The sequence below is a fragment of the Kogia breviceps genome, chromosome 3 (genome assembly GCF_026419965.1).
Source record: "Kogia breviceps isolate mKogBre1 chromosome 3, mKogBre1 haplotype 1, whole genome shotgun sequence".
Classification (NCBI taxonomy): domain Eukaryota; kingdom Metazoa; phylum Chordata; class Mammalia; order Artiodactyla; family Physeteridae; genus Kogia; species Kogia breviceps.
This window is the reverse complement of record NC_081312.1, coordinates 120,554,931-120,581,213: the sequence shown is the minus strand read 5'-3', so window position 1 is coordinate 120,581,213 and position 26,283 is coordinate 120,554,931. Positions and strand designations below refer to the sequence as shown.

Genomic DNA, 26,283 nt, shown 5'->3' with positions numbered 1-26,283 from the left:
TTCAGTTTGGCAGGTTGTGCATTTCTAAGAATTTGTCTATTTCTTCCAGGTTGTCCATTTTATTGGCATAGAGTTGCTTGTAGTAATCTCTAATAATCTTTTGTATTTCTGCAGTGTCAGTTGTTACATCTCCTTTTTCATTTCTAATTCTATTGATTTGAGTCTTCTCCCTTTTATTCTTGATTAGTCTGGCTAATGGTTTATCAATTTTATTTATCTTCTCAAAGAACCAGCTGTTAGTTTTATTGATCTTTGCTATTGTTTCCTTGATTTCTTTTTCATTTAGTTCTGATCTGATCTTTATGATTTCTTTCCTTCTGCTAAATTTGTGGGGGTTTTTTGTTCTTCTTTCTCTAATTGCTTTAAGTGCAAAGTTAGGTTGTTTATTCGAGATATTTCCTGTTTCTTAACGTATGATTGTATTGCTATAAACTTCCCTCTTAGAACTGCTTTTGCTGTATCCCATAGGTTTTGGGTTGTCGTGTCTCCATTGTCATTTGTTTCTAAGTATTTTTTGATTTCCTCTTTGATTTCTTCAGTGATCACTTCGTTATTAAGTAGTGTACTGTTTAGCCTCCATGTGTTTGTATTTTTTACAGATCTTATCCTGTAATTGATATCTAGTCTTATAGTGTTGTGGTCGGAAAAGATACTTGATACGATTTCAGTTTTCTTAAATTTGCCAAGGCTAGATTTGTGACCCAATATATGATTGATCCTGGAGAATGTTCCATGAGCACTTGAGAAAAATGTGTATTCTGTTGTATCTGGATGGAATGTCCTATAAATATCAATTAAGTCCATCTTGTGTAATGTATCATTTAAAGCTTGTGTTTCCTTATTTATTTTCATTTGGGATGATCTGTCCATTGGTGAAAGTGGGGTATTAAAGTCCCCTACAATAATTGTGTTACTGTCGATTTCCCCTTTTAAGGCTGTTAGTATTTGCCTTATGTATTGAGGTGCTCCTATGTTGGGTGCATAAATATTTACAATTGTTATATCTTCTTCATGGATCGATCCCTTGATCATTATGTAGTGTCCTTCTTTGTCTCTTGTAATAGTTTTTATTTTAAAGTCTATTTTGTCTGATATGAGAATTGCTACTCCAGCTTTCTTCTGATTGCCATTTGCATGGAATATCTTTTTCCATCCCCTTACTTTCAGTCTGTATGTGTCCCTAGGTTTGAAGTGGGTCTCTTTTAGACAGCATATATGTGGGTCTTGTTTTTGTATCCATTCAGCCAGTCTGTGTCTTTGGGTGGGAGCATTTAATCCATTTACATTTAAAGTAATTATCGATATGTATGTTCCTATTACCATTTACTTAATTGTTTCGGGTTGTTCTTGTAGGTCTTTTCCTTCTCTTGTGTTTCTTGCCCAGAGAAGTTCCTTTAGCATTTGTTGTAGAGCTGGTTAGGTGGTGCTAAACTCTCTCAGCTTTTGCTTGTCTGTAAAGGTTTTAATTTCTCCATCAAATCTGAATGAGATCCTTGCTGGATAGAGTAATCTTGGTTGTAGGTTTTTTTTCCTTCATCACTTTAAATATGTCCTGCCACTCCCTTCTGGCTTGTAGAGTTTCTGCTGAAAGATCAGCTGTTAACCTTATGGGGATTCCCTTGTGTGTTATTTGTTGTTTTTCCCTTGCTGCTTTTAATATGTTTTCTTTGTATTTAATTTTTGACAGTTTGATTATTATGTGTCTTGGCGTGTTTCTCTTTGGGTTTATCCTGTATGGGACGCTCTGCGCTTCCTGGACTTGATTGACTATTTCCTTTCCTATATTAGGGAAGTTTTCAACTATAATCTCGTCAAATATTTTCTCAGTCCCTTTCTTTTTCTCTTCTTCTTCTGGGACCCCTATAATTCGAATGTTGGTGCGTTTAATGTTGTCCCAGAGGTCTCTGAGACTGTCCTCAGTTCTTTTCATTCTTTTTTCTTTATTCTGCTCTGCAGTAATTATTTCCACTATTTTATCTTCCAGGTCACTTATCCGTCCTTCTGTCTCAGTTATTCTGCTATTGATCCCATCTAGAGTATTTTTCATTTCATTTATTGTGTTGCTTATCGTTGCTTGCTTCCTCTTTATTTCTTCTAGGTCCTTGTTAACTGTTTCTTGCAATTTGTCTATTCTATTTCCAAGATTTTGAATCATCTTTACTATCATTATTCTGAATTCTTTTTCAGGTAGACTGCCTATTTCCTCTTCCTTTGTTAGGTCTGGTGTGTTTTTATCTTGCTCTTTCATCTGCTGTGTGTTTTTCTGTCTTCTCATTTCGCTTATCTTACTGTGTTTGGGGTCTCCTTTTTGCAGGCTGCAGGTTCGTAGTTCCCGTTGTTTTTGGTGATTGTCCCCAGTGGCTAAGGTTGGTTCAGTGGGTTGAGTAGGTTCCCTGGTTGGGGGGACTAGTGCCTCTGTTCTGGTGGATGAGGCTGGATCTTGTCTTTCTGGTGGGCAGGTCCACGTCTGGTGGTGTGTTTGAGGTTGTTGGTAGCCTTATGATTTTAGGCAGCCTCTCTGCTAATGGATGGGGCTGTAGACCTGTCTTGCTCTTTGTTGGGAATAGGGTGTCCAGCACTGTTCGTTGCTGGTCCTTGAGTGAAGCTGGGTCTTGGTGTTGAGATGGAGATCTCTGGGAGATTTTCGCTGTCCAATATTACGTGGAGCTGGGAGGTCTCTTGTGGACTAGTGTCTTGGGGTTGGTTCTCCCACCTCAGGGACACAGCCCTGGTGCCTGGCTGGGGTGCCAAAAGCCTTTAATCCACACGGCTCAAAATAAACGGGAGAAAAAATAGAAAGGAAAGATAAGGAAGGAAGGAGGGAGGGAAGCAAGAAAGGAAGGAAGGAAAGTGGAGAGGAAGAAGGGGAGGAAGGAAGAGAGGAAGGGAGGGAAGGAGAGAAGAAAGAAAGGGAGAAGACAAAATAAAGTAGGATAAAGTATAGTTATTAAAATAAAAAATAATTATTAAGAAGATAAATTTCTATTAAAAAAAAAACAGAAAAACGGGTCAGTCTAACCCTAGGACAAATGGTGAAAGCAAAGCTATACAGACAAAATCTCACACAGCAGCACACACATACACACTCACAAAAAGAAAAACAGGGGATAATAATAGTATATCTTGATCCCCAAGTCCACCTCCTCAACTTGGGATGATTCGTTGTCTATTCAGGTTTTCCACAGATGCAGGGCACTTCAAGTTGATTGTGGAGCTTTAATCCGCTGCTTCTGAGGCTGCTGGGAGAGACCTCCCCCTCTCCTCTTTGTTCGCACAGCTCCTGGGGTTCAGCTTTGGACTTGGTCCTGCCTCTGCGTGTAGGTCATCCAAGGGCGTCTGCCCTTCGCTCAGACAGGACGGGGTTAAAGGAGCAGTTGATTCGGGGGCTCCAGCTCACTCAGGCCGGGGGGAGGGAGGGGCACGGGTGTGGGGCGAGCCTGCGACATCAGAGGCCGACCTGACGCTGCACAGGCCCAAGGCGCGCTGCGCATTCTCCGAGGGAAGCTGTCCCTGAATCCCGGGACCCCGGCAGTGGAGGGCTGCACGGGCTCCCGGGAGGGCCGGTGTGGAGAGTGACCTGTGCTCACACACAGGCCTCTTGGTGGCGGCAGCAGCAACCTTAGCGTCCCACACCCTTCTCTACTGTCCGTGCCGACAGCCGCGGCTCGCGCCCGTTTCTGGAGCTCCTTTATGGGGTGCTCTTAATCCCCTCTCATCGCGCCCGAGAAAGCAAAGAAGCAAGAAAAAGTCTCTTGTCTCTTCGGCAGCTCCGCACCCGTTTCTGGGGCTCCTTTAAGCAGCGTGCTTAATCCCCTCTCCTCCCACCCAGGAAGCAAAGAGGGAAGAAAAGGTCTCTTGCCTCTTCGGCAGCTCCAGACTTCAACCAGACTCCCTCCCGGCTAGCCGTGGCGCACTAACACCTTCAGGCTGTTTTCACTCTGCCAACTCCAGACCTTTCCCTGGGATCCGACTGAAGCCCGAGCCTCAGCTCCCGGCCCCCGCCCGCCCCGGCGGGTGAGCAGACAAGCCTCTCGGGCTGGTGAGTGCCGGTTGGCACCGATCCTCTGTGGGAATCTCTCCGCTTTGCCCTCTGCACCCCTGTGGCTGCGCTTGCCTCCGCAGCTCCGGAGCTTCCCCCTCCGCCACCCACAGTCTCCACCCGCGAAGGGGCTTCTAGTGAGTGGGAGACTTTCCTCCTTCACGGCTCCCTCCCACTGTTGTAGGTCCCGTACCTATTCTTTGTCTCTGTTTATTCTTTTATCTTTTGCCCTACCCAGGTATGTGGGGAGTTTCTTGCCTTTTGGGAGGTCTGAGGTCTTCTGCCAGCGTTCGGTGAGTGTTCTATAGGAGAAGTTCCACGTGTAGATGTATTTCTGATGTCTCTGTGAGGAGCAAGGAGATCTCCGCGTCTTACTCTTCCGCCATCTTTAGGATTCTTATCTATCTTTTGAAATGTAAATTCAAGAGTAATTTGCAGCTTCCATTTTGTCCCATAAAGGAATGTGAATTTATTTTTCTTGCAAAAGCCTTTGTTCACCTTTTAAGTTTAGACCAAAGAATATAAATAGGCCTGGCCTTTTCAACCCAGGGAGTGAATTAAGTAACCAATATACAAGACACTGGGGTTTAACCTTTGTTAATAGATTTCAGGAAAACAGAGACAATTTCCTTAAACGGCACTGTAATTTTTGCATTGAAATATAGCTGCAATTTGGGCCTGAGTGTAATAGGAAGTAAGATGTAATCCTTTTAATATTCTCTGTAATAGTGAGTAACAGCTTTGAGCTTCCGGATACCCTCCCCAACATATGGTGGGTTCCCAGTGTCCCTGTGATGGGACCTTAGTTAATGCCTACTGCATCCGTGAGTTACTCCCAAGGAAACATAGGAAGAAAAGAGCTCAAAAGGGAGAGGATGGTTCCTGCGGGCTCCAGGGAGGAGAGCATTCTTTTAAAACACACGGTTTCTAAAGAAGTACTTCATTATCATCACTTGCCTCCTTCTTCCTTAGGTAACTGAGGACATAACAGCAGAAGTAGGTACTAACGTACACCTTACCCAACTTACCTCCCTTCTGTCACTAATCAGATGAGTTCTAGAATGGCAAAGGCCTCTAAATAAGAGATCCAGCAAGTGCTTCATCTCTAATATTCTCTGCACACCTGGAATTCAGGACCTGAGAACTAGAGCTCCCCTTTGGAAAAGCATTTTAAGTCAATAAAAAGGAAAAGATGAATTTGGCAGAAAAGAAAGCTAATATTTCCTCTGTTCAGACATGTAAAAGGGATTTCACAAAGGTTATGAGGAACGACTCATTAGGTACCCAATCCAGTGTTTATTCTAAACTATCACCCCTGGGAGAGCTGGGAAGATGGTGGAAGAGTAAGACGCGGAGATCACCTTCCTCCCCACAGATACATCAGAAATACATCTACACGTGGAACAACTCCTACAGAACACCTACCGAATGCTGGCAGAAGACCTCAGACCTGCCAAAAGGCAAGAAACTCCCCACGTACCTGGGTAGGGCAAAAGAAAAAACAAACAGAGACAAAAGAATAGGGATGGGACCTGCACCAGTGGGAGGGAGCTGTGAAGAAGGAAAGGTTTCCACACACTAGAAACCCCTTCGTGGGCGGAGACTGCGTGTGGTGGAAGCGGGAAGCTTCAGAGCCACAGAGAGTGCAGTCACAGGGGTGCAGAGGGCAAAGTGGAGAGATTCCTGCACAGAGGATCGGTGCCAACCGGCACTCACCAGCCCGAGAGGCTTCTCTGCTCACCTGCCAGGGCGGGCGGGGGCTGGGAGCTGAGGCTCGGGCTTCAGAGGTCGGATCCCAGGGAGAGGACGGGTTGGCTGCGTGAACACAGTCTGCAGGGGTTAGTGCACCACAGCTAGCCTGGGGGGAGTCCGGGAAAAGGTCTGGAGCTGCCAAAGAGGCAAGAGACTTTTTCTTGCCTCTTTCTTTCCTGGTGTGCGAGAGAGGGGATTAAGCGCACCGCGTAAAGGAGCTCCAGAGACGGACGCCAGCCGCGGCCATCAGCGCGGACCCCAGAGACGGGCATGAGACACTAAGGCTGCTGCTGCTGCCACCAAGAAGCCTGTGTGTGAGCACAGGTCACTATCCACACATCCCCCTCCCGGGAACCTGTGCAGCCCGCCACTGCTGGGTTCCCGGGATCCAAGGACAACTTCCCCGGGAGAACGCACGCCACGCCTCAGGCTGGTGCAGCATCACGCTGGCCTCTGCCGCCGCAGGCTCACACCGCATCCGTACCCCTCCCTCCCCCCGGCGTGAGTGAGCCAGAGCCCCCCAGTCGATTAGCTGCTCCTTTAACCCTGTCCTGTCTGAGCGAAGAGCAAACGCCCTCAGGCAACATACACGCAGAGGCGGGACAAGATCCAAAGCTGAACCCCAGGAGCTGTGCGAACGAAGATAAAGGGAAATCTCTCCCAGCAGCCTCAGGAGAGGCGGATTAAAGCTCCACAATCAACTTGAAATGCCCTCCATCTGTGGAATACCTGAAGAGACAACGAGTCATCCCAAATTGAGGAGGTGGACTTTGAGAGCAAGATATATTATTTTTTCCGCTTTTCCTCTTTTTGTGAGTGTGTATGTATATGCTTCTGTGTGAGATTTTGTCTGTATAGCTTTGCTTTCACCATTTGTCCTAGGGTTCTGTCCGTCTGTTTTTTTGTTTTGGTTTTTTTTACTTAAAAAATTTTTTTTTCTTAGTAATTATTTATTTTAACTATTTTATCTTACTTTATTTTATCCTCTTTCTAGCTTTCTACTTTTCCTCCCTTTTATTCTGAGCCGTGTGGATGAAAGGCTCTTGGTGCTGCAGCCAGGAGTCAGTGCTGTGCCTCTGAGGTGGGAGAGCCAATTTCAGGACACTGGTCCACAAGAGACCTCCCGGCTCCACATAATATCAAATGGCGAAAATCTCCTAGAGATCTCCATCTCAACACCAACACCCAGCTTCACTCAAAGACCAGCAAGCTACAATGCTGCACACCCTATGCCAAACAACTAGCAAGATAGGAACACAACCCCACCCATTAGCAGAGAGGCTGCCTAAAAACATAATAAGGCCACAGACACCCCAAAACACACCATCAGACATGGTCCTACCCACCAGAACACAGGCACTAGTCGCCTCCACCAGGAAGCCTACACAACCCACTGAACCAACTTTAGCCACTGGGGACAGACACCAAAAACAACGGGAACTACGAACCTACAGCCTGCAAAAAGGAGACCTCAAACACAGTAAGATAAACAAAATGAGAAGACAGAAAAATACACAGCAGATGAAGGAGCAAAATAAAAACCCACCAGACCTAACAAAGGAAGAGGAAATAGGCAGTCTACCTGAAAAAGAATTCAGAATAATGATAGTAAAGATGATCCAAAATCTTGGAAATAGAATAGACAAAATGCAAGAAACATTTAACAAGGACCTAGAAGAAATAAAGAGGAAACAAGCAACGATGAACAACACAATAAATGAAATTAAAAATACTCTAGATGGGATCAATAGCAGAATAACTGAGGCAGAAGAACAGATAAGTGGCCTGGAAGATAAAATAGTGGAAATAACTACCACAGAGCAGAATAAAGAAAAAAGAATGAAAAGAACCGAGAACAGTCTCAGAGACCTCTGGGAAAACATTAAATGCACCAACATTTGAATTATAGGGGTCCCAGAAGAAGAAGAGAAAAAAGAAAGGGACTGAGAAAATATTTGAAGAGATTATAGTTGAAAACTTCCCCAATATGGGAAAGGAAATAGTTAATCAAGTCCAGGAAGCACAGAAACTCCCATACAGGATAAATCCAAGGAGAAACACGCCAAGACATATATTAATCAAACTATCAAAAATTAAATACAAAGAAAACATATTAAAAGCAGCAAGGGAAAAACAACAAATAACACACAAGGGAACCCACATAAGGTTAACAAATGATCTTTCAGCAGAAACTCTGCAAGCCAGAAGGGAGGGGCAGGACATATTTAAAGTGATGAAGGAGAAAAACCTACAACCAACATTACTCTATCCAGCAAGGATCTCATTAAGATTTGATGGAGACATTAAAACTATTATTGACAAGCAAAAGCTGAGAGAGTTCAGCACCACCAAACCAGCTTTACAACAAATGCCAGAGGAACTTCTGTAGGCAAGAAACACAAGAGAAGGAAAAGACCTACAATAACAAACGCAAAACAATTAAGAAAATGAGAATAGGAACATACATATTGATAATTACCTTAAATGTAAATGGATTAAATGCTCCCACCCAAAGACACAGACTGGCTGAATGGATACAAAAACAAGACCCACATATATGCTGTCTAAAAGAGACACACTTCAGACCTACAGACACATACAGACTGAAAGTGAGGCGATGGAAAAAGATATTCCATGCAAATGGAAATCAAAAGAAAACTGGAGTAGCAATTCTCATATCAGACAAAATAGACTTTAAAATAAAGACTACAAGAGACAGAGAAGGACACTACATAATGAGCAAGGAAGGAGTCGATCCAAGAAGAAGATATAACAATTGTAAATATTTATGCATCCAACATAGGAGCATCTCAATACATAAGGCAGATACTAACAGCCATAAAAGGGGAAATCGACAGTTATACAATCATAGTAGGGGACTTTAACACTCCACTTTCACCAATGGACAGATCATCCAAAATGAAAATAAATAAGGAAACACAAGCTTTAAATGATACATTACATGAGATGGACTTAACTGATATTTATAGGACATTCCACTCAAAAACTACAGAATACACATTTTTCTCAAGTGCTCATGGAACATTCTCTAGGACAGATCCTACCTTGGGTCACAAATCAAGCCTTGATAAATATAAGAAAATTGAAATTGTATCAAGTATCTTTTCCAACCACAATGCTATGAGACTAGATATCAATTACACGAAAAAATCTATAAAAAATACAAACATATGGAGGCTAAACAATACAGTACTTAATAATGAAGTGATCACTGAAGACATCAAAGAGGAAATCAAAAAATACCTAGAAACAAATGACAATAGAGACACGACCCAAAACCTATGGGATGCAGCAAAAGCAGTTCTAAGAGGGAAGTTTATAGCAATACAATCCTACCTCAAGAAACAAGAAACATCTTGAATAAACAACCTAACCTTGCACCTAAAGCAGTTAGAGAAAGAAGAACAAAAAAGCCCAAAGTTAGCAGAAGGAAAGAAATCATAAGGAGATCAGAAATAAGAGAAAAAGAAATGAAGGACATGATAGCAAAGATCAATACAACTAAAAGCTGGTTCTTTGAGAAGATAAACAAAATTGATAAACCATTAGCCAGACTCATCAAGAAAAAAAGGGAGAAGACTCAAGTCAATAGAATTAGAAATGAAAAAGGAGACATAACAACTGAAACTGCAGAAATACAAAAGATCATGAGATATTACTACAAGCAACTCTATGCCAATAAAATGGAAAACCTGGAAGAAATGGACAAATTCTTAGAAATGCACAACCTGCCGAGACTGAACCAGGAAAAAACAGAAAATATGAACAGACCAATCACAAGCACTGAAATTGAAACTGTGATTAAATATCTTCCAACAAACAAAAGCCCAGGACCAGGGGCTTCACAGGCGAATTCTAGCAATCATACAGAGAGGAGCTAACACCTATCTTTCTCAAACTCTTCCAAAATATAGCAGAGTGAGGAATACTCCCAAACTCATTCTACGAGACCACCATCACCCTGATACTAAAACCAGACAAAGATGTCACAAAGAAAGAAAACTACAGGCCAATAACACTGATGAACATAGATGCAAAAATCCTCAACAAAAGACTAGCAAACAGAATCCAGGAGCACATTAAAAGGATCATACACCATGATCAAGTGGGGTTTATACCAGGAATGCAAGGATTCTTCAATATAGGCAAATCAATCAGTGATACACCATATTAACAAATTGAAGGAGAAAAACCATATGATCATCTCAATAGATGCAGAAAAAGCTTTCAACAAAATTCAACACCCATTTATGATAAAAACACTGCAGAAAGTAGGCATAGAGGGAACTTTCATCAACATAATAAAGACCATATATGACAAACCCACAGCCAACATCATCCTCAATGGTGAAACACTGAAACCATTTCCACTAAGGTCAGGAATAAGACAAGGTGGCCCACTCATACCACTCTTATTCAACATAGTTTTGGAAGTTTTAGCCACAGCAATCAGAGAAGAAAAAGAAATAAAAGGAATCCAAATCAGAAAAGAAGAAGTAAAGCTGTCACTGTTTGCAGATGACATGATACTATACATAGAGAATCCTAAAGATGCTACCAGAAAACTACAAGAGCTAATCAATGAATTTGGTAAAGTAGCAGGATACCAAATTAATGCACAGAAATCTCTGGCATTCTTATACACTAATGATGAAAAATCTGAGAGTGAAATTAAGAAAACACTTCCATTTACCACTGCAACAAAAAGGATAAAATATCTAGGAATAAATCTACCTAAGGAGACAAAAGACTTGTATGCAGAAAACTATAAGACACTGATGAAAGAAATTAAAGATGATACAAATAGATGGAGAGATATACCATGTTCTTGGATTGGAAGAATCAACATTGTGAAAATGACTCTACTACCCAAAGCAATCTACAGATTCGATGCATTCCCTATCAAACTACCACTGGCATTTTCCACAGAACTAGAACAAAAAATTTCACAATTTGTATGGAAACACAAAAGACCCCAAATAGCCAAAGCAATCTTGGGAAAAAACAGTGGAGCTGGAGGAATCAGGCTCCCTGACTTCAGACTCTACTACAAAGCTACAGTAATCAAGACAGTATTGTACTGGCACAAAAACAGAAATATAGATCAATGGAACAGGATAGAAAGCCCAGAGATAAACCCACGCACATATGGTCACCTTATCTTTGATAAGGAGGCAAGAATATACAGTGGAGAAAAGACAGCCTTTTCAATAAGTGGTGCTGGGAAATCTGGACAGGTACATGTAAAAGTATGAAATTAGAACACTCCCTAACACCATACACAAAAATAAGCTCAAAATGGATTAAAGACCTAAATGTAAGGCCAGAAACTATCAAACTCTTAGAGGAAAACATAGGCAGAACACTCTATGACATAAATCACAGCAAGATCCTTTTGACCCACCTCCTAGAGAAATGGAAATAAAAACAAAAATAAACAAATGGGACCTAATGAAACTTAAAAGCTTTTGCACAGCAAAGGATACCATAAACAAGACCAAAAGACAAACCTCAGAATGGGAGAAAATATTTGCAAATGAAGCAACTGACAGAGGTTTAATCTCCAAAATCTACAAGCAGCTCATGCAGCTCAATATCAAAAAAACAAACAACCCAATCCAAAAGTGGTCAGAAGACCTAAATAGACATTTCTCCAAAGAAGGTATACAGATTGCCAACAAACACATAAAAGAATGCTCAACATCATTAATCATTTGAGAAATGCAAATCAAAACTACAATGAGATATCATCTCACACCAGTCAGAATGGCCATCGTCAGAAAATCTACAAACAATAAATGCTGGAGAGGGTGTGGAGAAAAGGGAACCCTCTTGCACTGCTGGTGGGAATGTAAATTGATACAGCCACTATGGAGAACAGTATGGAGGTTCCTTAAAAAACTAAAAATAGAATTACCATATGATCCAGCAATCCCATTACTGGGCATATACCCTGAGAAAACCATAATTCAAAGAGTCATGTACCAAAATGTTCATTGCAGCTCTATTTACAATAGCCAGGACATGGAAGCAACCTAAGTGTCCATCATCAGATGAATGGATAAAGAAGATGTGGCACATATATACAATGGAATATTACTCAGCCATAAAAAGAAACGAAATTGAGTTATTTGTAGTGAGGTGGATGGACCTAGAGTCTGTCATACAGAGTGAAGTAAGTCAGAAAGAGAAAAACAAATACCGTATGCTAACACATATATATGGAATCTAGGGGAAAAAAAGGTCATGAAAAACCTAGGGGTAATATGGGAATGGAGACTCAGTCCTACTAGAGAATGCACTTGAGGATATGGGGAGGGGGAAGGGTAGGCTGTGACAAAGTGAGAGAATGGCATGGACATATATATAGTACCAAACGTAGAATAGATAGCTAGTGGGAAGCAAGCAGCTGCATAGCACAGGGAGATCAGCTCGGTGCTTTGTGACCACCTAGAGGTGTGGGATAGGGAGGGTGGGAAGGAGGGAGACGCAAGAGGGAAGAGATATGGGAACATGTGTATACGTATAACTGATTTACTTTGTTATAAAGCAGAATCTAACACACCATTGTAAAGCACTTATACTCCAATAAAGACGTTTTAAAAATAAATAGATAAATAAACTATCACCCACAAGTCCCCTGTACAAGATAAATAAGGTAGCAAAATTTCTGGCCATATGGAAGGACCAGACCCTTGCATAACACTCCCCTCTTTTGTACCAGAGTGCTCACCTTGACTCTGACCAGGCAGGCCATATTATTTCCTAAAAGATGAAGAAACTGAGGCACCTAAAGTGACTTACCCCATCCTTTCCGCTCCTTAAGTGAGAAGGTCTTTCATCTTGACCACAAACGCTCTCCAAAATATCGAGTAAAACATGAAAAACTTTGCTAGACACTTAGCTTTCTAATTTCTGTTTGAAGGCTTTTTCTGATACTTTCCAGGGCTTTGTCATCCAATAGTAAAGCTTGACAAGGATAAAATTGACATCCTTAGCACATAGAAATATGCCCTACTTTAAGACAAATTATAAAAATCCTCACTCGGATCAGGTATGTGAAAGAGTTACATATTGGCACTTTAGAGGGATTTTTTTTTTAATTTAAGCAAACATTAATGAATGGTTCCATTATACTGTACATTTCCCGCAATGTGCTTAAAATATGACCTGATTTGCCCAACTTGGATTTGCATACAACTCTTCAGACACTCATGCATTCTGGAGCAAGGGGCCCTCAGTTCCTTCCCTTGGCAAATCTTATACCAGAGGTGTCATAGTCTTGGCTTCCCATTGCCTGGTGATGGGTGGGGCTAGGACGAGAGAGGCAGAAGGAAAAGGAGGGAGCAAATTACAACCTAATAAAACTGACAAATAGAAAAGCGAATGGATCTGCATTTTCCCACTGGGCTATAGGAACAGGCCAAATTGTCCCATTGATCCCCAAGTCTATCCACAGTCTAAACTGGCTCCAGATCTCCATTTCTTTACCTAAGTAATGTGGAGTGTAGCTTAGTGTCTATCGGTGGTTGCCATGGCAGTTCCTCCAGTTGGCTCTTTTTCAGTTAAATGAAGAAAGGTATCTGTTGGGGAGCAGGAGAAGACACACTGGTTAGTGAGAAAGGTCTCAAACACCTGGGCAGCCTTTGGTGCAGAGAATGCTGGGAATGTGAGTTTCCACCCACCAAGACCAACCTGACCTGGGAGCTGCAAAGAGGGAACAGGTTGTATGGGAATTTGAGCTTGGAGTTTATTAACTCAAGCTGCCGGAGAGATTTAATTGCAGTTTCAATGAAAATTTCTTCCTGCGGGGGGGGGGGGGGGGGGGGCAGTTCTCTTTGGAGTAACAAGCGACAAAGTTGGACAGTGCTAAGGATAAGTGCTGAGGCACCTGGGCCCGGGAGGAAGCCCTGCCAACCTCATCAGCACTGATAGGATCATGCAGTTCTCCCCCCATGCCATCCCAGGCCAGTCATTACAACCAAGGAAACACTGGATGACAGACTCTAACACATATGTATGGAATCTTAAAAAAAAAAAAAAAAGGAAAAGTGGTTCTGATGAACCTAGGGACAGGACAGGAATAAAGACGCAGGTGTAGAGAATGGACTTGACACGGGGAGGGGGAATGGTAAGCTGGGATGAGGTGAGAGAGTAGCACTGACATACATACACTACTAAATGTAAAATAGATAGCTAGTGGGAAGCAGCTGCATCGCACGGGGAGATCAGGGAGACGCAAGGGGGAGGAGATATGGGGATATATGTATACGTATAGCTGATTCACTTTGTTATACAGCAGAAACTAACAGAACACTGTAAAGCAATTATACTCCAATAAAGATGTTAAAAAAACAAACAAGGAAACAGACTCAGACATAGACTAGAAAACAAACTTATGGTTATCAAAGGGGAAAGGGAGGGAAGGGATAAATTAGGAGTTTGGGATGAACAGATTCACACTACTACATATAAAATAGATAAACAACAAGGACATACTGTATAGTGTGGGAACTATATTCAATATCTTGTAATAACCTATAATGGAAAAGAATCTGAAAAAGAGTAGATATGTGTAATTGAATCACTGCTATACACCTGAAACTAACATAACACTGTTAATCAACTAGACTTCAATTAAAAAAAAAAACAAGGAAGTGCTGCTTCCTTCATTAAGCCTCCCTCTCCCAGGCTGCCCTCTGAGGGCCCCTCAGAAAGGAGGCTCTGCTGTGGATATAACATAGCCATTCTTATTCTGTTGATCATGGATGGACTTCAGGGGTCCGTGAAACCCCTGAAATGTGGATGCATTTTTGTGGGTAGATGTATTTTTCTGGACGAAAGGTCCATATCTCATCAAATTCTCAGTGGGATTTTCCTTAATACAAAAGTGAAACTCAGTCCAGGGCCGAAAAGAATGCTCAGGCTATCAGGGTGCCTCGGCCCTGGGATATGGGAATCGTCACCACCTGCTTCCAGGGATCACTTCCTGCTTCTCACCGAAGATGATTGGTACCATATTCTGGCCTTGGGGACACTGCTTCTTCCGAAGCAATTAATTTGTATTAAGGGCCCATCCATTGCTTTCCCATAATACAGATGAAACATTTTTCCCCCAACAGGCCAGAATCACCTAGGAATGTTTTATTTTAACAATGCTGATGACCAGGCCACATACCCAATATTCTGATTTAATTGGTCTGGGATAGGACACCTCAGATGATTTTAATGTGCGCCAGGCCTGATAACCTTTGAGCTCGGGGGTAGCAGCAGGCACATGAATGCAGAGAGTAACAGAGAACTGAATTAAGGATGATGAATAGTTTCCATCTCATCTGCCTTTTTCGATGACTGGTTGTAGGTGCATGAAATGATCTATTGTGAAGGTTTTATAACTGGTTCCTGGTTCAGAATGAAAAGTATTCTGCTCCAATGGTAATATTTAGGGGAAGGAAAGTTGTCAGTATGTGTGCAGATGTTTTCCAGCTATTAAACCATACACACATATATATTTACATATCTGTGTATATATACATATATGAGAACACATCCTTCATATGTATATGTGTGTGCCTGTATTATATATACACACACATAAGGTGTAGTGTACTCATTTTCAACCTCTGGTCCCCTCTAGTTCCAGCTGCCTCCTCTCAAGAGCACACAAAGCCTCAGAAGCCCCACGCAAAAGAATAATACACAGAGTATGATGCCTCTTAGCAGTTTCCTCTACAAGGGTGCACTTCTTTGAGTGACAACCAAGAATGTCTCCCTTCAGGGAAGACTCTCTTCCTTCTCAGACTCAGTGGATGATGATCCCAGATGTCATTTGTTTTGTGTTTACTCTGTGCCAGGCACTGTTCTAAATGCTTTCCATGTATTCAATGAGCCAACCTTCACAGTGATCTGAGAAGGACTGATATTATTAACCCCATTTTGCAGATGGGGAATCTAAGGCACAGAGGGCTTAAATAACTTGCACAGGCTTGTGCAGTAAGAGGCAGAGCTGAGATTCGAACCCAAGCAGTTTGACCTCCGGACAGGGTCTTTTCCCCACTGTGCGGTAGAACCACTGAATATGGTCCACAAACTCTGCAGTCCTGTCAGAAGAGATACGGACGGGGACAGGGGAGCCCTTCTCTCCATCAAACCAGCCGTTCGAGCCCAAACGTTAACTGTCCCTTTCCCTCCGACAGGCTTCATCCCCCCACCGCTTATCTTTGGGGCCGGCATCGACTCCACCTGCCTGTTCTGGAGCACATTCTGTGGGGAGCAAGGCGCTTGCGTCCTCTACGACAACGTGGCCTACAGATACCTGTACGTCAGCATCGCCATCGCGCTCAAGTCCTTTGCCTTCCTCCTCTACACCACCACGTGGCAGTGCCTGAGGAAAAACTATAAACGATACATCAAAAACCACGAGGGCGGGCTGAGCACCAGTGAGTTCTTTGCCTCTACTCTGACCCTAGACAATCTGGGGAGGGACCCTGTGCCCGCAAACCAGACACATAGGACAAAATTTATCTATAACCTTGAAGATCATGAGTGGTGTGAGAACATGGAGTCTGTTTTATAGTGACTGAAGGAGGGTTGAACTCTGTATTAGTCATCCAAGGGTCATTTTTCCAAAAAAAAAAAAAAAAAAAGAAAAAAGTTTTAAAAAAAAAACAACTCAATACACACAGAGACACACACACATGTACACACAGCACCTTTGTCCTTTTTCTCAAAATCAGAGCCAGACGGGATTCAAAATAAGCAGAGCGTGGGATCACGTGGTTGACATGCAACCTCCTGGGGCTCAGAGTCTACTAGTCTACTCTTTGAAGGCACCTCATGGTTTTTCAGGATGCCGACAGCTGCAAGCAACAGGCACTGCCAAATTCAGGGAACAGTGGTGGCGAGCTTGGAGGACGGACCTTTCTGGATATATATACACATACAAAACAAATATATATATATATATTAAAAGAAGTCTACTAAAAAACCCAAGTTGACAACATTTGCCAGGATAAGCACTAGTGACACACCCCATGCCACCCTCCCCGCCCACACGGGGGTGGAGGGGCACCCAAGTCAGAGGAGTGGAGGCCCACTTCTCTAATTTTTGCAATATGGGTCGCTGTGTAGACGACTCACCCAGTCTACACATGTGGTTCAAGGCCCCAGAGTTCTCTCAGCGATGCTAAAGGGTGATCTGTGCTGGAGACTGTAATTGACACCTCTCACCAGCTCCATTTCCATTTCTCAAGACTGAGGGCCCCAGGGGGAGCCGGACATGGGGGACCAGCACCTCCCCTTCCCTACAGCATCTCCCATTGGGGTGCATCCCCCAGCCCCGCAGAGTGACCTCAGGAAGCAGTGGGCCTCGCCTGGCTATGACTGACTTCGCTCAGAGCCGGTGAAACCCAACCTAGTCCAAGTCATTTGCTTACATTTGCCAAACATTTTGCCATTTTTAAGGAAAAAAAATGCAATGCATATGAATTTCAAACTGTTGGTATGTATAATCCTCTGATACTATTTTTAACTACTTCTCAAATCTGTGTTAACCCTTCAGTCACTAACACAGTTCTCTAGGCCGAATTTATTAAGCTGGTTGCTTTTACTTTTCTCCTTTTTTAATGCACCAAAAATATAATGTTATTCAAGGGATGCAATTAATCTATTGTAATTTTTTTAATCATTTTATCCTCATTTGGATAGTCTGCGAAAACGAGAATATGCAGTGTGTTATGAGAAGAAAAAAAAAAAAAAAGCTTAAAAAAGAGAGTGTATATGCACCCTGCCTTTTAAAGGATCACATTTGAGGCAACAGGGGATAACATGATGAATTGCAAATTTGCCTTCTCCATTTATTCCCCATGATTCAGTGATCACTGTCACGGGAAGCCCTTTCATATGCCTGCTTCACATGCCAAGAGGCGTTCTTTTCAACCTGCGGCGGAGACACGCTCAGCTGTGGGTTGTGTGTATGGGTGCAGGGCTTCTGGGGAGAGGAGAGGGAAAAAAGAACGGTTCCCTAGCACAAGCTTTGAGCAGCATGTAGTGTCTGGGGTAACAGACCCACAAGCTCCTGGAAGCTACTGCACGTTCACTGCCTGAAAATGTCTGTAATATTTTCAGGGTCAGTCTTGAATCTTAGTTCAAGACAGGCCTTTGTCTGTTTGTGTTTTGAAAGTGGCTGAACCTCAAACAGCAAGAAGCAAACCTACCGTTGTTTGGGGTAAGAATCACAGGAAAACCTCTTACGTCCAGCTAACTCGGCCTGGTGAGGCCGTTTGCAGAAGGGGCAGAGCTTATGTGAGAGACAGCATATGTGCACACGCACACACAGGGTCCAGTTAACCCGCCTTTCATGCTATTGCAGTGACCTTGATCTAGGCCACTCCTGGGCCTGGAAAGACCCCAAGCATGCGTTGGTTGGTTGGCTTTTTTACCTCAGACAGACACGTATTTTCAGGTCATCTAGAAGGCGACAAGAGAATCAGGAAAGAGAAGAGTGGGGCGGGGGGAGAGGGGCATTGTGCTGAATTTTTAACAAACACTGTAAATGGGGCAGTTTGAGTTACAGCCCCAAACTAGAGAAAGCCCCACGGAGCAAGGATGCCCAAAAGAAGCTTGTGTCGCGGTGCGGAGCCACCGTGATCAGCTGCATCCTCGGGACAGGATGCTTCCGGAAGAGCTTTCTCCTGTGTTTTTCTTGAGTCTGTCCTTGTTCCTGAAAATGGGGACGCTCATCAATATGTTAACTAGTTAAAGGTGGGATTGTTCTCCAACAATTCATTAACTATGTACGCTCTGTGGCTCCCGAGGCTGTCATTCCATCCTGTATAGGTATTGGGTTGGTTTTGTCTTGAAAATGTATTGTTAATAGATCACTGCCCTCTTGTATATGATTGTGTAGCTTCCCCAAAATCAGTCCACACCCACTGAGGCTACAGGACCTCATGTTTCATGGGGCTATTTGTGTTTTTGTTTTTTAAAAAAGACTTTTGAAAACTCTTTGCATTTTGGCCATTTTTCCTAAGATTTTAGGCTGAATGAGAATAAGAGGTTAGGATGATGAAGGAAAACAACTCCAGGGCTGAGTTTTATCAACAACTGGATCGAAATTTAAAGTCCCCTCTTGTAAGATGGCTCTAACATGTGTTGTTGTCACCTTTAAAAATTTTAATTTCTCTCCCATGCTCCAGAACAGAAAACCTAGTCTAGGTTTAATTTTTCTTTTGTGCTACAAGGAACCATTGTACATACCCTTCCCAATCCAGCCCCTTGATTATTTGCTTGGTTTTGAGCAGGATTTTGAATGGAAAGATTTCCTGGGGAGATCTTCATTGGACTATGGAAAACAAAGATGTAAGGGACGGAATAAACCTAGAAAGTGAATGCTAATGTTCTCTCTCTTCTGCTACAAAGCCCTCCACCACCTTAGTGGAAGGTGCCCTGGGATGGATGGAAAAGGCTCTCTTTGCTGCAACTTGCGACAGGTTTTTGTAACTCCTACATATAGACCAAAAAGGTTTCTACCAATAATATTCCTGCATATGAAGTGAACACATTCTGTAGAAGTCTCTGTCTCTGGGGGACAGTTTGCTGTCTTCCTCCTGCTGAGGCTGTGGGCTGTCAGGGAAGCCCAGCAGCTTTGCTGCCTTCTTCACGCCTCCACAGAGGAAGGCTGTGAAGCTCCCAGGCACCCCAGGGACACTGCCACTCCAGGAGGCCACAGCATGTGGGCTTTCTCATGAGTCCCCTAAGGAGTTTGCTAGCAGCCCTTAACAGGCAAAATAATCAGGGGAAACCAAGAGCTTCTAAGGAATCCTTTGACAGACTTCCTAATGTCTTCCGAGTAGGAAGGAACGTGCTTCTCCATAAAAATCGCTTCTTGCTCCCCACCCTCCTGTGGGATAGCTTCCCCTAGTGATGATTTGTAGAGTTTGGTTAAGTGGTGTGTCTACATTCAAATCCCTGATTCCACTCCCCCATCTCCAATAATAACCTAGAGCATCCCCTCGCTCGGGCGTGGCAACATTTCCATGCCTTGCACACAGGCCCAAGGAGACTCACAGAAATGTTCCGTTCAGGGCGGCCAGCTGGTCCCTGGGATGATAGCCACACCACTCCTGAGGAAGTTTCTCAGGAAAAAGATTCTGCCATGGTTGCTAATAGATTATCTTCCACACTGCCAAAGCAGGCCATTCATGAGGAGCATGTAAAATGGAAACATATATATACTCACAGGGAAACCCTCTGAGGAAGAGAAGTTGTTGGTTCACCATGAGCCTACAAGGCTGTTTTTCTTGCTGCACACTGTTCAGGTCGTGAGAAGTGTGGTTTCTTCTCCACCCAGTCAAGCCCACCAGGCCTGTGTTCTAAGCCCTGTTTGGGAGTCCTGAATGTACTCCTGAGCAACGTGAAGCAATAAAGTTCAACCTGTAGAAATCAATGCAGCTGATTATACAGTCAAGAGCAGAGGAACAGGACAGGGTAAGCTTCTGTCCTGTTTGGTGGTGTTCACCCTGTTGTTTTGTTGTTTGTATGTTTTGGTGGTGTTCACCCTATTGTTTTGTTGCTTGTATGTTTGGTTTGGTTTGGATGAGGGGAGAAAAACAGACAAGCAGTTTTTCAGTCTAACAGAATATTTGCTGTCTTGTGCTGTTCTTACCTGACTGTTTTGATGGAGAACCAGTATCTGTCCAGGAGAAGGTACCAGACACATAGGGGCTTAATTACTCCACTGAGCTCATGTCAGTGCCTCTCAACAGCCTCCTTCGAGCCATGGTCTGTGTTTCCCTTTAGGATAGAATCCAGGTCAAATCCCTCAGAGGTGCAACATTTTCCAAGAGAGGGTGCTAGTGAAATTAAATTGAGCCTGGAAATTAGTTTGAGGCATAAACAGAGTCCTTTTCCCCTTCTCTCTGCTCCTTCCCTCCTTATTCACCTCTCCCAACTCAGTTCAAGTTCTTGAGTTCTGAACAGCTGTGAGGACCTAATCTCTGAGAGTGACCAGCCCTACTGATAGCCTTTGGACCTAGCCTCCCTGGGGTATTATGGTTGCTCAAGAATAAATTGGTAAAACATAGGAATCTCTAACTGGCAGAATATGCAAGGAAGACATTGTTCAGATGCCTCTTTCAGGGCCTGTTGCTAGGATCACACGGGAATTTACACTGTCTGCACAGCCACCCACCTGTGTCTCCCCTCCCTCACGCTTGTAGCTGACCTCAGAGTGCTTGGTTATCATGGCGGGGAGGACATGAGTTAAAAAGCCTGAAACGGGGAGTTCAGAAAAACCAGGATTCCCCAGCACGTTAGAAATCTGTGACTGCCATGGAGATAAGGACAGAGCTCATGCTTCTCAGGGACCCTCCACATGGTAGCACAGTTTTCCTTGGCAGGATTAGTGCCATTTAAGGGAGCATTGTATGAGCTTGATATTTTCCAGTGATGTGTTTATTCACTCACTGCTTCATTAAAATTTTGACTGTGTGCCAGGCTCCAAACCAGGTACAGAGGTAGAGTAGACATGGTCCCGCCCTCCAAGAACTCAAAGTTTAATGAGTGAAACAGACCTGAACACAAATAAAAGCAGTAGAATAGTCATTTTAAGAGCCGGGGTCTGTCTGTCTGTCTGTCTGTGTCTGGGAGCAATGAGGGCTGTTTCAGGGAGCTGGGAAGTTCTGCATCATGGCATCAAGAATCAGGAAGGCTTCAGAGAGCAGGTGGTCTAGAAAAGAAGAACTAAAGAGCAGTGGATGTCTGCCAGGGAGCCAGGGAAAGAGACCCTCCATTGACAGGACCAGCAGAGCAAGTTCACAAACCTTCCATAAAGGGCCAGGTGGTAACCATTTTAGGCTTTGAGGGTCATTAAGTCTCTGTGGCCACTACTCTTTTGTCATAGCAGGGAAGCAGCCCTAGACAATGTGTAAACAAATGAGCCGGGCTGTACTCCAATAAAGCTTTATTTACAAAGACAGGCAGTCTCTGGGTTTGGCTGAGGGAGGGCTGTAGCATGCTGATCTCTGTTCTGGAAAACAATGAGGTCTGAAGCAGCATGGTATACAGTCTGATGGACTGTAGCAGCAGAGGCCACTGTAGCCTGGGCTGAGTCATGGATTGGAAGGGTCCTTCAGCCTTAAAAATCTAATTCAGGTATCCCATTTTCCAAGAATGAGGTAAGTATCCCATTGTTGTCAGGGTTTGCAATGAAGGCAACATTATCTTTCTCCTGTGTAACGAGGGGAATTGGAACTATACAATCTATGGTCTCTTCCAGCCCTGACACTCACTCCCTAGCTCTACCAGAGTAATCATCTTTTTTTTCTTAAGTGATGGAAGTGGGCATGGGAGGGGAAAATGCAAGAACAAGACAAAGAAGATTGAATCCAGATACTGAATAGTAGTTCAAGTTTCTTCCCTCCTTCCCTCCAACACGAAACATTGGCACTAGAAAGCTAGTAGATATGCCCAGTGGAATAATTGGTAATCATGAATAATAACTAATGATAATAGTAGCTGACATTTACCAAGCACTTAGTATAAACCAGCTTATCACATGTATTAGCTCATTTAATCTCAACCATAGTCCTGTGAGGCAGAAACAGTTATTAAACTTCAGTTTACAGGAGAGGAAAATGAGTCTGGGAAAGCTTCCAGAATTGGCTCAAAGTCACAAAGCAGAGTTTTAAACCCAGGACAACAATTCCAAAACTCGTGTTCTTTGCCTTTATGGGTACTCCCTCCATCCTGGGCAAGAAATGAGGGACCCTTCCCACCTGTAGGGACGTCCTGTTCAGAAGACTCCAACTCAAATGGACTATGGTTGCCCCCCACACTCTCGCATGCCCCCTATCATAACAACGGGGACATGGCAACAGCTGTATTCTGGGGACATCTGCTCTTCCTGTGTCACTCCCAGTCTTAACCACAGAGCCCAGTGATAACTTATTTGGGATGTTCTACCAGAAGCAGGCAGGTAAGAGGAAACAGGAGATGATGCCTCCACTCTGATGCATTTTGAAATGCAATTTCAAAGTGCTGAAATGCCAGGGAGACAGTCCTCTGCACTGGTCATCAGCTCCAGTGGGAGAGACCCCGGACACCCCTCCCACCTGGCACCCCTGCAGTCCTCAGCATCAACCTCAGGAGCTCGGCTCCAGCCCAGGGCCTCAGACGCACCGATGCTGGTCACTGGTTGGAGATATGTCTTGCTCTATTATCAAATACTAGACTTTTAGGAACAGAGTTTCTAGATGTTTTGATTTTTGTATTAACAACTCAGGCCAACAATCAGTAATTGATGATTAGCACCAATTCTGGATATTTTTCTGTAAGGTAAAGTGAGTATGTTCTCTTACCAGGAGCAAATGGAACAACCATAGTAAATTTTCTGGAGGTTTAACATTCTGTAGGGTGAGATTTTACCATCCCATTACATCCCAGAAAATAATGTTCTTCTTAAATTCATGCTAACTTAATAGAAGGTAACTCTCATGGAGATGGGTTTGTCAAGACTGTTGGATTTTATAATCGAAGACCATAAAATGAAGTGGAAGTATGCAATGTAGGAAGTTTCATTATAAGAGGAGCCCAGCTAACACATCAGTTGTGCTCTAGCCCAGCCCCTTAAAGGAGGAAAGGGGCTGGAAGCCATGCTTATTATGAGGCTGCTACCCACGTGCCAGGGGCCATAAGGCCTGATCCCAGGTAATATTCTCAGCAGCTTTCTCACACCTGCCCTAAGAGGTAAGTATCATTGTTTCCACTTTACAAATCAGAAAACTAAGGCTTAGTAAACCAGAGCTGCCCAAGGTCACACAGCTAGTTAGAAAGTCACCAGGAGCCAATGCCGTGTCTGTCTGACTCCTGAACCAGTGCTCTTCCCATGACACTGCAAACACCACCTAAGTGAGAACACAGATCTGGCTGGCTTCTCAGGGAGCTTTGATGAGGCCAGGAAGGCATCTACTATCAGAAACCCCTACAAAAGTCTATAATTCCATAGAGAAATGAGGCAAGAGCCGGCGGCGAAAACCTCTGCCAAACTTTGCCTACTGGCACAGAGATCTAAAATGAGAAGAACTCTTTTTTTCCTTCAATAAACACTGGAGACCTTTAAAAACACTCCTCCTTCCTTTTTCCACCTTAGCCATGTCAGCAGAAGTTGACCAGCTCCTCATCATTCTCTGCCTGATTCATTCTGCGCACAAGAACCAACCCCATCTCTCTCACTTCTATCCCACCATCCCCAACTCCCTGCCCCCACGGCTTCTAACAGAGCCCCCAAGACCATAAGAACTTGAACCTTGTGAAACTTGAGAAGGATGCTCCAAACGGTCCAGGACATGTGAGCTGCATCTCCTATAAGCCAGGTCTCAGCTGCAAAATCCTGAGGAAGGGAGTGACATTTCCACATTGTCACCTTTTGTACTTCCGGGTCAGAGTCTAGAGAGGACAAGGAGATGAGTGGGGATGTCTATGGTACCGCTCTGGCTATCACTGAACAGGAAAGCTGCATGTCATGGTCACGGAGACCTACACAACTTGTAAATCATCACAGGGACGAAGCTGGGTTTTTCGTGCCTTTTAAATGAAGCCACAGCATCTATTTCAGAAGCGTTGTGGAGGCTTAAAAACCTTGCTCCAATGAGGAGATTCTCTCACTCAGCATGTGGTGACCCTCTGTGGCTGAATGAGAAGCAAACTGGTCCCAAATGCTGGAGGAGAAAGCATGACATTAGAATGCCAGGAGGTTCTCTCTGGTACACAGCCACCTGTTCAACAGAGATTGCAGTGACAGTGTCTGTCACTGGTGACTTAGGAGGATGAAGATAAGTTAATGACTGAGATGCTTCTTATTCATTCCCATAGAGTAAACATCCGCGTAGGTGTTGGTATAGACATGTATAGATATACGCTTCTCAGAAAAATTTGGCCTACATAAAGGTCTTTGGGCTTGGAGTCTGGTTCCTTGGGGTGACGTAGAGCAAAACGTAGCATTTTATTGACATGACTTTCTGCTCTTATCCATTCCACTGGAAAACCAGAATGCTATTATATAAGCCTAAAAAATAAGTAGGAAAACCAGAAAAGACCGATCTCTTTTTCCTCTTGGCTCTCTTCCCCCCTCCCCCTTTAGGCACAGAGTACCAAGACATTGAGACTGAGAAAACCTGTCCCGAATCACAATCACCTTCAGAAGACTCCTTTGTGAGAAGCTGAGGGCCTGGCCCTCTTCCTCTTCCTGCACAGAACAGCCCGCCACCACCCACAGACCTCGCGGGCCTGACTTAGCGTGCTCTGCCCTGCCCGAGAACCCAAGGGTCCCTGTGAGGACTCTCCAGCCAGTATGTGGTCCTTTGAGGCCCCAAACACAGGCCTGTGATGAGGACTTAGCAGGTGTCTGTGGCCAGGAGTCCTCCACACCCTTGGAGTAGGCATTTTCCTGGATCACTAAAGAGTAATATTGACCAGATGTGCAAATTTCCTTCTGCCTATTCCCTCCTTTGGCTCCTGTGGGGATGGCCTACTGACATGCTTTAGAAAACCCCCTCTTGGGAGTGCTTCTCTGACTGAGGGCTCCAACAGTTCTTCCGAAAGCAGCTGAGTCTGGATTTTAATAAGAGAGGGTAAAAATTACCCTGTTTCATAGAACAGAGGGGGGCGGGGAAAGCACATACTCAATAGATTTTGAGTGTGGTACTCTGTATTTTTGCAGCTTCTATTTTCCAGATGAGCAGTCTAGAAATGTGATGTAAAGTACATACTGTACGTTTGCTGAGAATTATATTAAAAGCACTATTTTAATTCTTCCTCAGTCTCACGCTGTAATCTCTATTATCTTCCTCTCTTGTGTCTTTGGGTAGGACAATCCTCAAAGACTCTTGAGGAGAGTGTTTCTGACTGTGTGTGTTCTATATTTACGGGCTTTGAATAGTTCAAAAGAGCACAGTCTTTGGAGCCGAAACAGACCTGGGTTCAAATCCTCACCCCAGCACTCGCTACTGGTGTGGTATTGGGGAAGTGATCTGACTCCTCTGAGCCCCAGTTTCATCATCTGTAAAATGGGAATACTGTCGCCTGCTTTACGCAATTGTGGTAAGGCTTCATTGAAATCCAGTGTGAAGGCCGCACCATGTATCACAGAGAATGGGCACGGAGAAATGGTACTTGTTCATTGCTTCCCAGCCTCTGGCTGGAATTAGATGCTCCACAACACTGCTATGTTTCCTACGGATACATTCCATAGTCCTGTACTGTCACCATCTGGCTTTCCTTTCTGGTTCTCCCATTGTCCGTAAACGCTGGGAGAGCAGGGAATGGCTTCCTCTTGGGGTACAGTGCCTAGAATAGTGTGTGACATTTGGTGGATGCTCATTGTATAACTGAATGAATGAATGATGAACAAACAACCTCAGAATCATCAACCTCTGGGGCTTTGACTTTAGTCCCACCCCTCTGAGGCAAGGGCA

At 43.7% G+C, this 26,283-nt stretch overlaps 1 protein-coding gene across 3 annotated transcripts in view; it reads left to right on the top strand.

Annotated features, from left to right (window-relative positions):
• Positions 1–25,624, top strand: part of SLCO3A1 (solute carrier organic anion transporter family member 3A1) — a 345,269-nt gene extending 319,645 nt beyond the window's left edge. The window contains exons 10-12 of one of the 3 annotated variants that reach the window (XR_010839766.1): positions 16,009–16,251; positions 20,131–22,294; positions 24,951–25,024. Coding sequence is in view for 2 of the 3 variants with exons in the window: in XM_059059267.2 (XP_058915250.1) it covers positions 16,009–16,388 (380 nt within the window). In the remaining variant the exon portion in view is untranslated. Of the gene's footprint in view, positions 1–16,008; positions 19,202–20,130; positions 22,295–24,950 lie in introns of those variants that run through there. The other 2 variants (XM_059059268.2, XM_059059267.2) reach the window with 2 other exon arrangements.
• The last annotated feature ends 659 nt before the right edge of the window (positions 25,625–26,283 follow it).